The sequence below is a fragment of the Melanerpes formicivorus genome, unplaced genomic scaffold (genome assembly GCF_026170545.1).
Source record: "Melanerpes formicivorus ecotype bairdi unplaced genomic scaffold, bMelFor1.0.p_v2 SCAF_8, whole genome shotgun sequence".
Lineage (NCBI taxonomy): Eukaryota > Metazoa > Chordata > Aves > Piciformes > Picidae > Melanerpes > Melanerpes formicivorus.
The window spans coordinates 23,107,250-23,121,838 of NW_027142360.1; the positions used below are offsets into that span (position 1 = coordinate 23,107,250).

At 44.3% G+C, this 14,589-nt stretch overlaps 2 protein-coding genes across 9 annotated transcripts; both read right to left on the bottom strand.

Moving 5' to 3' along the window:
- Nucleotides 1-2,444: 2,444 nt before the first annotated feature.
- SMCO3 (single-pass membrane protein with coiled-coil domains 3) lies at nucleotides 2,445-9,889 on the bottom strand. Of its 8 annotated transcripts, none has more exons than XM_068142694.1 (5): nucleotides 9,705-9,889; nucleotides 6,753-9,192; nucleotides 6,229-6,277; nucleotides 5,226-5,264; nucleotides 2,445-4,258 (listed from the first exon to the last, which is right to left on the bottom strand). In XM_068142694.1, the coding sequence occupies exon 5, from the start codon at nucleotides 4,239-4,241 to the stop codon at nucleotides 3,564-3,566; it is 678 nt and encodes a 225-aa protein (XP_067998795.1). In that variant the 5' UTR covers nucleotides 4,242-4,258; nucleotides 5,226-5,264; nucleotides 6,229-6,277; nucleotides 6,753-9,192; nucleotides 9,705-9,889; the 3' UTR covers nucleotides 2,445-3,563. The 8 variants fall into 8 exon arrangements, with proteins under 8 accessions (XP_067998795.1, XP_067998793.1, XP_067998797.1 ...); XM_068142695.1 differs by having other exon boundaries at nucleotides 2,446-4,255; XM_068142692.1 differs by having other exon boundaries at nucleotides 5,226-6,277.
- Nucleotides 9,890-9,910: 21 nt separating this feature from the next.
- ART4 (ADP-ribosyltransferase 4 (inactive) (Dombrock blood group)) lies at nucleotides 9,911-12,962 on the bottom strand. The gene is made up of 2 exons (XM_068142688.1): nucleotides 12,620-12,962; nucleotides 9,911-11,466 (listed from the first exon to the last, which is right to left on the bottom strand). Exons 1-2 carry the CDS (start codon nucleotides 12,716-12,718, stop codon nucleotides 10,651-10,653), a joined length of 915 nt encoding a protein of 304 aa, XP_067998789.1. The 5' UTR covers nucleotides 12,719-12,962; the 3' UTR covers nucleotides 9,911-10,650.
- Between the last annotated feature and the right edge of the window lie 1,627 nt (nucleotides 12,963-14,589).

Here is a 14,589-nt window from a genome sequence, read left to right on the forward strand (position 1 = left end):
GTCTCCTGACTCATACACAGAAGGAGCAGGCCACTGTCCATCAGCCTCCAGCTTCTTCCAGCATCTCTCATGGGCATGAGGACACCTGTCACACAAGTAGGTCAAGTTGCTTTCCTTTAAGCCCACCAGGAATAAGGGTCTATCAAGAGATGGTTTAGGTGGGAAGGTACCTTAGAGATCATAGAATACTAGAATTGTCAGGGTTGGAAAGGACCTCAAGGATCATCTAGTTCCAACAGCCCTGCCATGGGTAGGGACACCTCACACTACATCAGGTTGCCCAGAGCCACATTCAGCCTGGCCTTAAAAACCTCCCCGGATGGGGTTTCCACCACCTCTTTCAGCAATCCATTCCAGTGTCTCACCACCCTTACAGTGAAGAACTTCTTCCTAACATCTAATCTAAATCTACCCTTTTCTAGCTTGGATCCATTTCCCTCTACTCCTATCCCTACCCAACACCCTAGAAAGTCCCTCCCCAGCTTTCTTGTAAGCCCACTTCAGATACTGGAAAGCCACAATAAGACTTCCTCAGAATCTTCTCTACTCTAGACTGAACAATCCCAACTCCTTCAGCCTGTCTTCATAGGAGAGGTGTTCCAGCCCTCTGATTATCCTCATGGCTCTTCTCTGGACATGTTCATCTACTCCAACTTCCCTGCCACGGACATAGATGCCTCTCAACTAGACTTGTTTCTCAAGGTCTCATCCAACCTGACCCAGGATGCTTCCAGGGAAGGGGCATCCACAACCTCTCAGGGTAACCTATTCCACACTCTCACCACCTTCATACTGAAGAGCTTCTTCCTAAGTTCTTTGTGTACATTGCATATCCCAATTCCCCTGACACTGCTTAGAATTTGCTTTACAGACAGTGTGGACAAACTGCCTGAAAAGTAACAGGTTCAGTTTTTACTCTGCTGTTCTTATACAGTGGTGATTTGCATTCTTGCAGATACACAGCTGGTGAGTTTTCTTCCTAAATCAGAATGAGCATTTGCACATAGAAAGTCAGATGGAGCCAGGAGCTCCTGCCTGTCCAACACTGAGGTATTGCTGTTCTGCTGATGGACAGTCACTTGTTTCTAAACAAGTGCTTCTAAACTGAGTGTCACTTGTGCAGGAGACAGGAGATGTCACCTCTTGGAGAAATTATGCCTCGGGTCACCATGTCACCCACCACAATACATCATGCGAGGCAAGGCAGTTCTTTCTGCCTCTGAATTGCCTCTCAATCCAGTCCATGCCTTGAGCGGGTCCCGGTTTGTCAGTCACCACTGCATTGCCATCTAGTGGCTTTTGAACACAAATGCACAGAGAGCTCTGATGATTAAAGTGGATACAGTGGGGGAAACAAAGCGAAACAAAACAAAGCAGACACACACACACACACACAAAACCCACCAAAACCACCAACCAACCAACAAAAAAAAAACAAACCCTCTCGCAACCAGACAAACAAGCAAGCAAAGCAACAAAAGCAAAAACCCAGAATGGAAGGGCTATGAAGCCAATCTATAGCTTCTCTGTTGTAATCTCACCCATCTCTTTATTCTCACAGGTACAATCTAGTTAGTAATATATCAATCAGAATAGAATAGAATAGAATAGAATAGAATAGAATAGAATAGAATAGAATAGAATAGAATAGACCAGACCAGACCAGACCAGACCAGACCAGACCAGGTTGGAAGAGACCTTCAAGATCATCTTGTCCAACCTATCACCCAACACTATCTAATCAAATAAACCATGGCACCAAGCACCCCATCCAGTCTCCTCCTAAATACCTCCAGGGATAGTGACTCCACCACCTCCCTGGGCAGCACATTCCAATGGCCAATCACTCTCTCTATGAAGAATTTCTTCCTAACATCCAGCCTAAACTTCCCCTGGCACAGCTTGAGACTGTGTCCTCTTGTTCTGGTGCTGGTTGCCTGGGAGAAGAGACCAACCCCCATCTGTCTACAACCTCCCTTCAGGTAGCTGTAGAGAGCAATAAGGCCTCCCCTGAGCTTCCTCTATTCCAGGCTAAGCAATCCCAGCTCCCTCAGCCTCTCCTCATAGAGCTTGTGCTCAAGGCCTCACCCCAGTCTCATTTCTAATGTTGTGTATAGACAAGCACATGTGAATTTGGGTATGCTGTTAGTCTGAGGGAAGCTGGTGCTAAAAAAGGAACCTATATACAGTCCTACTAGATAAGCCTATCATGGATATAAAAATTGCATCTCTAATTGAGGTTTTAATATCTTTTTTTTTTCTTTTCATTATTTGTTTCAAGATTTTTGTTTCAGATAAAGCCCCCCCCCAAATAAATAATCTAACCTGAGTATAGGACAGAGAAATCTTAAAATATTCAGGCACATTTTTATTAATTCTGAAATTGCCTTTATTTTGTTTTATTTTTTCTTTATTTAGTTTTCTTTTTCTTTATTTTGTTTTATTTTTCTTTAGTTAGTTTTACTTTTCTTTATTTTGTTTTATTTTTCTTTACTTTGTTTTATTTTTCTTGGCTGTTTTCAAAGAGCAAAGAAGTAAAAGCAAACCACAGCAAATCAGAGCAAGAGGCTGCAAATCATGTCTCACTCTCAGCTTTGCTTTCGAAACCTGAAAAGCAAGGGCCCATTGGGTAGCATGCTGGGGAATTCAGGACCTGAGCATGCTCTTGCAGTCCCATGTTGATGGATTTTGGGTAAAGCACTTGAAAATAAATGTGGTGCATCAAGAGAGCTTCAATCCTACAGACACTTGTACATGTGTGCAATTCCATTTCAGTCAACAGAGCAGCAAGTGTGCACAGAAATGTGTCCCTGAGGGTTGTCAGGAACAGGGCACTACTGAGCATAAGAGGTTATTCACAGGCAGGCATGTCTGGAGCACTGTAGCCACTTTCAGTTGTGGGGCATGATTATTTGTGTTTGTTTGTAGGCCCATGCTTCTCTTATCTGCTAATCTTTGGGGATTAGAGTTTATTTAAAGAAGATCTCTGCCTGGCTTCTCAGGCAGGCAGAGGACAGGAAATAGCAGTTAAATATGCTTCACCTAGTCCTTGTAAGCAGTTCAATGAACAGGGAATTCAGCCTACCAGATTTAGCACTAATCCAAGCCAAGAGTTTTGCTGTCCCAGTGAGCCCTGCAGGTGACAACATGGGCTGGCTTGTTGAAATGGTTTTCTCCCATGATGTTGTGATCTTTGACATTGTAACAGAGAGAAAAAATATCACACCTTCTTACCACTACTGCTCCAGCAGTGAATATTAATGTCACTGGTACAAATTGCAGTTCAAGGTTATCTATGGTGCCTTCCAAAAAATGGCTGAAGGAAAGGTGCAAAGGTTTGAGAGCATTGCTTCCCAGAGGCACCTGTAAGGCAATTCTATATTAATACACTTCATTGACAATTCTCTGATGTCACATCTCTTGCTCTGCTGCCACTAAGAAGACCAAAAAAACCACCACCAAAAACCCATCAGTAGTCCATTTACCATAATGAATCAAAAAGGTTTCTGCAGGTATAGCTGCTGCAGCCACTGTCACAGCAGGAGAGAGGGCTCTGACTGCCTTCACTGAACCTGCTGCCTCACCAAAGAAGTCACTTCACGTATGGCACGCTGGTACTTTTCCGAGGCTGCTTTAAACTCAGCCAGGTGCTCCTCGTAGCTTCTCACAGCTGTGGAAAGCTGATTCCTCTCCACAGCTCCCAGGATGGCATGGAGAATCATTTCAATTCCAAGCCCAAGGATGGTGATGCTGATTCCCCCAAGAACAGATGCCCCAATCTGTGCAAGGAGGCTAATGAGCTTGCTCACAGTGAACGTTACAAGACTGGATCCAAGAATTTTCAGAGCTACCATCTCAGCTGTTGAAGTTGCTTCCCCAAGAACAATGGAAAAAATTTTATGGGCTATTGCAATTTTCTCCAGCTCAGGCTCTTTGATGTCATACAGCTTCTGGTACAGCACAGGCTCTAGCTTTTCCTTCATGTCACTATCAATCTTCTGTACCTGATGCTGAATCTCACTCATGGCTTGAATGATTATATCACAGTTTTCCTTGACGGTGCTGCTCTCTCTCATCTGAATGTGAGGAATAGTACAGCCCAGGTGCTCGTTCAGCACCCCAGCCAGCTCATTTGTGGCATGGAAATTTGTGGACATGCAGTCAAGCAGTTCCTGGTGCAGCTGGATCAATTCTTGCCTTCTCTTGGGGTTATCTGGGTAAAGAAGGTCACTCAGCGCCATTCTTCAGAAATAGGCTGCTTCAGGAGAGAAAAGAAATCTCTTACTCTGTTCAACACCCACAGCCCCAACCCTTAAAGGCCAGTGAAATGTCCTTTGTCTCTGCCTCACTGGTTCTTTTCCTACTCAACAAGTCAAATCTCAAGGCATAGCTTGTAACTGGGTAGAAATCTTAAATCTTGGTTTGGATCTTTAGCCAAATGATTTTTAAAAGGACTTTACGAGACACTGGACATAGAGCAACAGAAATAGCTAACAAATATGTAGTTAGCAGATTGGTGAGATGAATATGGGTCACTCTTCACCTTGGAAACTGAAAGTGGTAGAAGCTGAACTAGTTCACTGAACAAAAAAAAATGGAACAATCTCATTTAATTATCAACATCTAAAACAAGCTGTGGAAATGAAAGAACTGTTCTAGACACACTTTTGTAACAGCCTGGGTTTTGTTTTGTTTTGTTTTTCAGATAGTGGCATGTGATTTTTAAACAGCTATGAGAACTGGTGGAGCAGGCATTGTCTGTATCACCATAAGGGTGTCTCATGCCAGGGCAGCTGATTTCTCCTCATATTCAAGAGAAAATATTACTATAAAAGCACTCAGTGCTTGTACAAATAAACCCACACTTGGGAATTCATAGAGAGTAGTCAAATTATCTATAATAAACCCATTCTAACCTGTGTCACCTCATATGCATCTCTCACTGTGTTTCCTTCCCTGATACTTAGCCTCTGCTCCCTTACTGTTTATTCACTTTCCTAATGCTGTAATTGTTTCCCCAGATGGTTTTTGCCTTGTGAATATCAAACAGCTTCAGACAGCTCCATGATGTTCAGCATGCCCTCTAAGCACTGTGAAGTGCACCTACTCCAGCATGATGTCTGTAACGACAGACTACCTTGGAACAGGGAGACCCCAGCTTGTGCAGCCACACTTCCTCCATACCTATGATGTGCTGTGTGGACCTAATATCATCAGGTACTCACCAAGCTCCTAGGACACGACTGAGCAGAATCTGGCCCTCCCTTATTGAATAGAAATAGAAATAATAGGAATAGGAATGGATTAGAATAGGAATGGAATGGAATGGAATGGAATGGAATGGAATGGAATGGAATGGAATGGAATGGAATGGAATGGAATGGAATGGAATGGAATGGAATGGAATGGACCTGGCCAGGTAGAAAAATACCTTCAAGATCATCAAGTCCAACCTATCACCCAACACCATCTAATCAACTAAACCATGGCACCAAGTGCCTCATACAATCTCTTCTTAAACACTTCCAGTTGCTTACAGACCAGAGCACAAAACTGAACTTGTTTGATTCCTTCTCCCCAGACACTTGTGTCTAATCCTTATAGTAACTGTTCTCTGGGCTGTTGGTTGCTTGCCAGCACAATGACACATTTAATGCATGTTTCTGCATGTCAATATGCAGAGTCCAAAGTGGCTGAATTCCCAGTGATCATGGAGTTGCTCCTCACCACTAAGCTTCTGTAACCAATTCTGTGCCAATTCCTTTTCACCCATCACCAACTGCAAAGCAAACATTCTTTATCATGGATTTGACTCGAATAAACCTTGCTTTACAACAGGGGCAAACTATGAATGAGTCGAATGACTCGGTTCTTTGTCAGTATTTTTGCATTCTCAGCCCTTCTCTTGCAATTCTGGGCCACTTTTATGCTGTTGGTGCCTACATATCACAGTTATCAATACAAGTTGTTAGGAGAAAGGGACTAGCTAAATTTTTCTGCATTAAATAAAAAGAAGATACCTTTGTGTCATTTTAGTCCTTTGAAGTTCTTGCACCATCTGCTAACTGCAAATCATCTGACACTGACCTAGCTGTGTTTTACTAAACACACCCTCCCCCACAAGAGCACTGTGGAAAAAACAGTTATTTCAACAGTCCCCTTTTAGTCTGAAGATAATTTTGTCCACAATATTTTGCACAATACTGGAGGTTTCTCTCGGCCACTTACCTTGTAGCTCTGTCAAGAGAATAAACTCTTTAACACATCTTTCTTCAAGCTGGAAGGGAGCAAAGTACATATACAGTAAAAGTTTGTGGTTGTCAGGAAACATAAAGTCATGGCAATGCCAAGTATGATTTTGTGTCAGTCCTGCCTCAGGGACGGTTCTGGCTTGCTCCCTGATGCAGAGTGGTCTTGGTACCTTTCCACACCACTAATGTTTTGTGGAGAGGTCATTTGTTTTTCCCTTATTTGTAGAACTTGAGAAGACAAAACATCCTAAGAGAAATAGCATTTCAACAGACAAGCAGGTGTGGAGGAGACTTTTAGCATCTATTCTTTATAAGTGAATATTTCAGCTTCCTGTAACTGCCCTTGATTTTATGTCTCTTCAAATTAACACTTTTCCTAGCTTTTACATTTGCTGTCCAGAGTTAGGCAGGCCACATATATTTCCATATCTCTGACTATTTCTCCTGCTCCAGGGAAATTTTCTCCAGAGGCTTTTCTAATTAAACATTTAGACTGCCTACCTGTTTTTCTCTGAGTGCTCCTGCAATCAGTTGTAATGTGTGTGGGATAGTGACTTCATCCTCTTTCCCCTGTGTTCCTCTGGTTGTTTCCAGCAGCATGTGATGAGTTCGGGATCCAGAGGCTGAGCTTCAGCTGGGTCCTGTTGCCTGCCTGCTTTTCACTGATTCTATTGTGGCATGTTTATCCAAATTCATCTCATTTTTTTCACTCTTTTTCTCTTCCTTCCATTTGTTAGATCCTCCAAAAGCCTTCTGTTCCTCGAGAGAATAGGTGCAGCCTTCAATTGCATTGCCTCTTGAATATGTTTGACTTTGCTGTGCCCATTGCCCCTTCCACAGAATGAGTTTCATTCTGTGTGGATTCACTAGTATATACAACCTGAAGGATTATGTTTCTAAGGATGATGTAAAGAGGATTGTTTGCCAGGACTCCCATAAAATCACCAATAAACACTAGAAGGCATTTAAAGAAAAATAGAATAGAATAGAATAGAATAGAATAGAATAGAATAGAATAGAATAGAATAGAATAGAATAGAATAGAATAGAATAGAATAGAATAGAATAGAATGAATAGAATAGAATAGAATAGAATAGAATAGAATTAACCAGGTTGGAAAATACCTTTGAGATCGAGTCCAACCTATCACCCAACACCATCTTACTAACTAAACCATGGCACCAAGTGCCTCATCCAGTCTCTTCCTAAACACCTCCAGGGATGGTGACTCCACCACCTCCCTGGACAGCCCAATCCAATGGGCAATCACTCTCTTGATGAAGAATTTATTCCTAACATCCAGCCTAAACCTCCCCTTGTGCAGCTTAAGACTGTGTCCTCTTGTTCTGGTGCTGGTTGCTTGGGAGAAGAGACCAATCCCCTCCTGGCCACAACCTCCCTTCAGGTAGTTGTAGAGAGCAATGAGGTCTCCCCTGAGCCTCCTCTTCTCCAGGCTAAACACCCCCAGCTCCCTCAGCCTCTCCTGATAGGGCTGTGCTCCAAACCCCTCATCAGCTTTGTTGCCCTTCTCTGGACACGTTCCAGCAACTCAACATCTTTCCTAAACTGAAGGGCCCAGAACTGGACACAGGACTCAAGGTATGGCCTGACCAGTGCTGAGCATAGGGCAGAATGACCACTTACAGCACTTCTATTGCTTTTCAAGTTGCATGCTTCCCACAGCCATAAGAGCAATGATATTTGCAGCTGTTTACACCATATTTTTCTGGCCTGTCTGATAAGACACCTGCAAAGACTGACAAGGAGCTTTTTCTGTGTTCTCTTCTAACTGTAACGTCTTGGTGGAGGGAGGATCAGGTGGGTTGATAATTTCTAAAGCTGGTTTCAGGAATGCAACATTCTAGCAGAAGATGTGTCCAGTTTCATTCCCCACTCCAGTTTTACTCCCCTGGATTTTTCTCTGTTTGCTTTTCAGAGTCAGACCCCCCCCTCCAGAAATGTCACCCTGCCTCCGTGCAAAGAGTCATAAAGGCAGGCTGATTAGGACCTGCCACAATCTACATGACTTAATGTACTTCTACGTCTCTTCAACCAACAAAATGTTCCGACTCCTCAATCAGCATCTTGGCACCAACTTCCCCATCATGACAGTCAAAGAGCACTTCAGCATCGAAGAGAATCTGCAGCTCCTGGTCAGTGCTCTGAAAGAGATGCAAACCACCATGGAAGCAAAAGATGAAGTACAGGAAAGCATCGCCCGCAGCTTGTATAAGATTTCTGGCCCCACCGCCTCCCTGCAGGACCAGATCGTGGCAGTGAAGGAGCTGTATGAGAATTACAGAGGGATTGTAGGCAGCATCGTGTGGGTACTTGTTGCAGTGATGTTGAAACATGATTTTCCTGACACAATAGAGGCTGCTCTTCATCAGTTATCGAGTTCACCTGCCTTATCCCTCCAAGTATCAGAACTTCTCATGGACTATGCTTATCCTGTGAAGATACTGCGACACAAGGAGATTCCATGTACCACAGAAGGCTGCTCCTCCTCAAGTGAAACAGCACAACAGCTCGAGCATCACTCCTCTTCCTTTCTTAGTTTCATACAGTCTATCAATGTTCTGAAAGGACAAAGATCCATAAAGAAAATCCTGAAAGCAGCAGCTGACTACTTAGAGGAGACTTTCATGGTGCTGAAGCCACCTTGTGAAGGATTCCAATCCTTTGTTAAAATGGCTGAAGTCTGCATCTCAACAATAATTGATCTACAGAAAGAGACATCAGTGAGCTGATGCAGGAAAAATCCCCATTGATTCCTGTAATTCTTGCACAGGAGAGAGTTAGGAATGTTTGAACACACATGCAAGAAGTCTCTGCAGCAGCTGCTTCTAAACTTTTCATTCTTCTTTTGGAATCTGGGCCTAGTATTGTTGAGCATGTAGGGGTCAACATCAAGTTCTGACAACTTCTTGCTTGAAATCACTGGTCAGCCAAGAGCAACAAGAAAGTACCATGAAATAAAGATAGAAAACAAGCTAAGAGTAAAATAGTTGTGGACTGAATTTGTTTTAGCTAACTGGGCAATCATGTCTTAGGATTTCAGGGACAGGAGTCTAGTTTGACAGAACATGTCACTGTGATTTAGATTATTAGATGATAGCCTCTGCCATTACAGACATCTATGCTATTGGTCCATGGGATCATGCAGTAGGAAAAGACCACTGTGCAGCACCCACAGACTTTATTGTCCCCTGGGACCTTGCACTTAAAGGAGATATGCAAGGCTGCACAGCTACCCACCAGACTTTACCACCATGGTGTCTTTTGCATCCCACAGACAGACTCTTTCTCACTAAAAATAAAGCTACTAAGAGATCTCTAAATAGTCCAGAGTCCATGTGTGTCTTTCCTGAATGCCAAAGGGCACAGCTGCCTACAGTGAAGGGTGTCACTTCCCTACTCTCCAGAAAGGCCATAGGTAACTGCCCTCCTACCTTAATGTCTGCAGAGAAGGTCTTGATAAACTAGGCTGAATGTTCTAGACTCAGATGATGAGGTTCTGCGGAAAGCAAAGGGAGGGTTGAACCTCCTGCCACAACCGGAGCCCCAGAGACTGAGTTTCTGTGAATTCTTCTTGCCTTCTCTCCAAGCTTGTATATATCTGGATGCAGCCAGAGAATCAGTTCTTGCAGACCAAGAACATGAAAACTCCAACTACAAGAGCAGAAGAGGTGAGGGCAGTAGATCCAGCATTCTTGCTTCTTGAAGCTGAAAGAAAGTCAAGAGAGCAGTCATTTCGATGTCTTTCACTGGCTAAAGCTTCCTGCACTTGCTAACACAGACTTTTCCTAGGAAAGCCATTTCCTCAAGTCTACTTGCTACTGTGGCTTAAGTCCAGACACAGACTCATTCCTGGGTAATTATTTTGTGCTCATAGGTTGCACTGACACAATATTCTTTGGAGAGACAAAAGCAAGAGTCCTGTATTGGTGGTGAACTCACAGAAGGACAGGGATGTGGAACAGATCTGGTAAGGTCTTCCAGCACAGAGCTATCTGTATAGCCAGGAAACTCACAGGGCATGCTTTGACAAAGAATATCTTTTCTCTCTTCTGCCACAGGAGGGAACACAACTAAGGCAGCAGCAGTTTTGTCCTGAAGCTTGAAGTGTAGTAGCCTTGCAAGCCACCAGAATAAATACCTGACTTCGAGCAACATACAGAGCTCCTCTGCCCTTGCAGTAGGAATGATGGGGACCCACATGGCATCCTTGCAATGGCAGGATAAATTGAGTCTGCAAAGAACCGTGGGACCTGCTCTGTATCAGGTGGGTTCACTTTTAGTGAGCTTTGGGGTGCTGTTTCATGACAAGGAGATGGAACATTACTTCTTGTAAGCAAACACAATGAGCAAGCCACAGATTTGGCCTTGAGTGTGGCCTCATGTGTGTGTAGCTGGTGAGGGCTGCTTAGGCCACTTGAGACCAGACTGTCCTGTGTCCTGCCTGCATGAAAGGCTGAATACAATACCTTCCACCAGCTGGCAGTGGTACTTGCTGTAGTCACCCACAGAATGCAGGTGCATCCGGTTACCCTGCTGCGTCTGAAAGAAGCTTTTGACAAGGAAGGTCTCATAAGGAGGAATGAGGACTTCCTTCTCAGATCTGTAGTAAGAAAAACCTTGCACAGCTGCTCCCAGGCAAGTGGTCACTGTGAACAAAGTTTCATTCCCAAACTTCTGGGCTTCATTCCAGAGGAGAGAGGTAGAAGTGAAGCGGCCAAACCGCACCCTGTTGCCCACCATGGCCTCGATGTATAAGTCTTTTACCCCCCTGTGCACTCGGTAGCACTTGGGTTTCCCTGTGCTTTCTTTGCTGCTCTGCCACTGTTTCATTATCTGAATGGCAGTTGTTAGGTAAAAGTGAAAATATTTGAAACTGAAGTTGTGTCTGTAGTGCTCTGGAGAGCTTCCTCCTGTAGCAGTGGCCCAGTTCAGCTGAGAGTGCAGGGAAGAGTTCATGGTGTATGCCATGAGGACTATGGCATGGCTTTCATGCATCTCCCTTAGGAGACCTACAGGGCTCTTTAGCAAAGCCTCCTGAGCCTTCTTCCAGAGACTCAAATAGTCCTTGTTAGCAGCTATTTCCTTTTGGAAGTAGTCTCCTCGCTCCAGTTCTTCCATCACCTGCTCTCTGCACCCCAGATACTGGTCATCAAAGGAATGCAGAGCCATATCCATCATGAAGTGGGATCCAGCCTGCAACATAAAAGCAAATTAAGTTTAGCATCAGAGTGTGATTTTTCTGTGCATCACTGTGCATACAAGCCAAGTTTCTACCTGGCTCTTCTTGCCTCTGACATTACTGGCAGAGCAAGAGCAGGAAACAGGAATCTTTGACAAAATCTTCCTGAGCAGCCTTGTGTTATTATCCAAGCCCCACCTCAGGCAAATGCCAGCCAAGATGCCTGAGGTCATATTTGATGTGGACCAGTTTCATTAAAACCTCCAAGAGAGCTGGCAGGAACACATGGTCCATTTCTGTCAATACTGTGCTCATGATTACTAAGTGGTTTTAATGAGGGGAAGAATAAGCCAAGCAATGTGCTAGAGCAGCCTGATCAGAGGTGCATTTCCTCCTCCTGTCTTGTCACATCTCTCAGACAGAAAAAGAGATGGAGAAGGAGAAAGGCAAAGAGACCAACAAAGACAAAAAGAAAGGAAAAGGAAAGGGGAAGAAAAGAAAAAGAGGAGAGGAGAGGAGAGGAGAGGAGAGGAGAGGAGAGGAGAGGAGAGGAGAGGAGAGGAGAGGAGAGGAGAGGAGAGGAGAGGAGAGGAGAGGAGAGGAGAGGAGAGGAGAGGAGAGGAGAGGAGAGGAGAGGAGAGGAGAGGAGAGGAGAGGAGAGGAGAGGAGAGGAGAGGAGAGGAGAGGAGAGGAGAGGAGAGGAGAGGAGAGGAGAGGAGAGGAGAGGAGAGGAGAGGAGAGGAGAGGAGAGGAGAGGAGAGGAGAGGAGAGGAGAGGAGAGGAGAGGAGAGGAGAGGAGAGGAGAGGAGAGGAGAGGAGAGGAGAGGAGAGGAGAGAGAGGAGAGGAGAGGAGGAGGAGAGGAGAGGAGGAAAAAAAAGAAAGGAAAGAAATGAGAAGAAAAGGAAGAGAAGAGAGGAGAAGAGAGAAGAGAAGAGAAGAGAAGAGAAGAGAAGAGAAGAGAAGAGAAGAGAAGAGAAGAGAAGAGAAGAGAAGAGAAGAGAAGAGAAGAGAAGAGAAGAGAAGAGAAGAGAAGAGAAGAGAAGAGAAGAGAGAAGAGAAGAGAAGAGAAGAGAAGAGAAGAGAAGAGAAGAGAAGAGAAGAGAAGAGAAGAGAAGAGAAGAGAAGAGAAGAGAAGAGAAGAGAAGAGAAGAGAAGAGAAACCATACCATGTTTACCCCTTTTAGCAGCATTTGTGAGGAGATCAGCAATAGAAGGCTGGCCAGCACTGGCATCCTAGTGTCCACCCAAGACACTGTAAAGAGCATGTTGCTCAAGCAAAGGTTATTTACAGCTATTTCCCTTTTCTCTTGAATTGGAAATTTTGCAGTTCCAGGTGTTATCCTTTTTCTTGCAAAAAGGAAGAAAATCCTTGCTTGGAGAAGTATAAGACAGCTCTCCCCCCAAGGAGTGATGTATCAAGATGAGGTGGAGAGCAGTCCCTGACCAAGAGCTTAAAAAAAACCCTTTTAAAGAAGTGCAGAGCTCTGATAAAGCCAACACAGAAATGCAGAGTAGGTCAGAATCGCATCTGGAAGCAGAGATAAGGTAACTGTCCTGATCCTCCTTAGCTCCCTCCTGTTTCAAATAATCTGCTGCCAATCGTACTCTTACATCACTGGAGAGTGGCACATTTGAACTGTTTACATTGGGTGCACTTAGAATGAGAGTGTAAATACAAATTCTATAGTGGAACTAACCCCTCTCTAGCAACTGCTTTCCAGTCAGCCCTCTGTGTAAACACAGATTCTATAGTGGAACTAACCCCTCTCTAGCAACTGCTTTCTAGTCAGCCCTCTCGATAAAGGTTAGTGAGTTACTCACCTGCAAAGCCCCATGGCCTCTGACAGCCAAAAAACCCCAAAAGAAGAGCCAAAAGGAAGTGTCAGGGCCTTGTTCTGACTATACAGAAGTGAAATCCATTTCCCACTGCCTGCTGGACAATGGTGTGTGAGGTAGGTGTGATAGGCTAGGTGAGGGGAACACTTGTAGTTGTGGTGGGATTACCTGGGGAAAGAGACCTTTGTGCAGCTGCTTGGATTTGGTGGACAGGGAGCTTTTGCTGATTGCTGCTGAAATAAGGTTAGAGAGGACAAAAGGGTTTGTACTGAGTTGCTTTCAAAGTGATCTGTAACTCTGCACCAGCTAATGCTGCTGACAGGGTCTGCATCCACTGGTGATATGAGATGATGACATGAAGGATGATGTAAAGGGATAAATGCAGCCTAGCTACTTCTGCTTGTAATTGCTTTATGTTCTTGGATTGTGTTTCAGAAAGTGGTTTTTCAACTGCTAAAAGTGAGTCTGCAGAAAGGCTTCTGAACTTATTCAGAGGCATCTCCTCTCCTGGTTGTGTAGAGATAAAAAGGAGCTAAACTGGAATAGGTCCCAGTGGGAACTTGACAACCAGGATAAATAACGCCTGTGAAAGGTCATCTCAGCTGCATACAATCCAGCTGCAGATTTTGTCCCTATTTTTCTCTTCTGGCCTCCTAGGGGATGTTGTAGTATGAGGCGAATGAGGAAGAACACTGGCTCTGCATTTTCAAATGCTCCGAAAGCAATAGCTGCAGCAAATACAATGGCCACAAGGTGGCACGAGAGGATTTGTAGTAGGAGAACTCGCCATTAAGCCGGCAAAAATCGGGCTCCTCCGTGCCAGCAGTAACTTTGTAACGCAATTTGTGTGCTCAGATCCCCAAAGGTGGTGCTGACTTCAGCCCATATAGAGATCTGGTGACGCAGAGCAGGTAACATGATAGAGGCCTTTGTGTGCAACTTCCCTGGACAAAAAAAATAGTTAACAAATGCTGAAAGGGGGAGAAAAAAAATCCCAAACCAACAGAAAAAATGGACATTTGGACAAGCTTGATTTTCTGGTGTGTGTGTGGACAGAACTGTACAACACCCCCTCCTGACTTGTTAGTACAGAAGACACTAGGATTTCACTGATCCCAGCAAAATTTTACCTGCTTTCAGTGAGCACTTTGTTCATTTTCACTAGGTAGTGTCAGGGTTTGGCTGTAAGCAGTGAAGTCCTCATCAGTTTACGCCAACAAAGGAAGCAGTGCCAGGTGTTTAACCAAGACAAGCGGAGGTGCTTATTAACTGTACCTTCTCTCCTCAGCCAAGGTCAGCA

Coding starts and splice junctions, on each gene's coding strand:
- SMCO3 (XM_068142696.1), bottom strand. CDS start 4,241: ATGGCGCTGAGTGACCTTCTTTACCCAGATAACCCCAAGAGAAGGCAA.
- ART4 (XM_068142688.1), bottom strand. CDS start 12,718: ATGCTCTTTACAGTGTCTTGGGTGGACACTAGGATGCCAGTGCTGGCC. Junction 11,467..12,619: donor TGCTAAAAGGGGTAAACATG/GTATGGTTTCTC, acceptor TTTATGTTGCAG/GCTGGATCCCACTTCATGAT.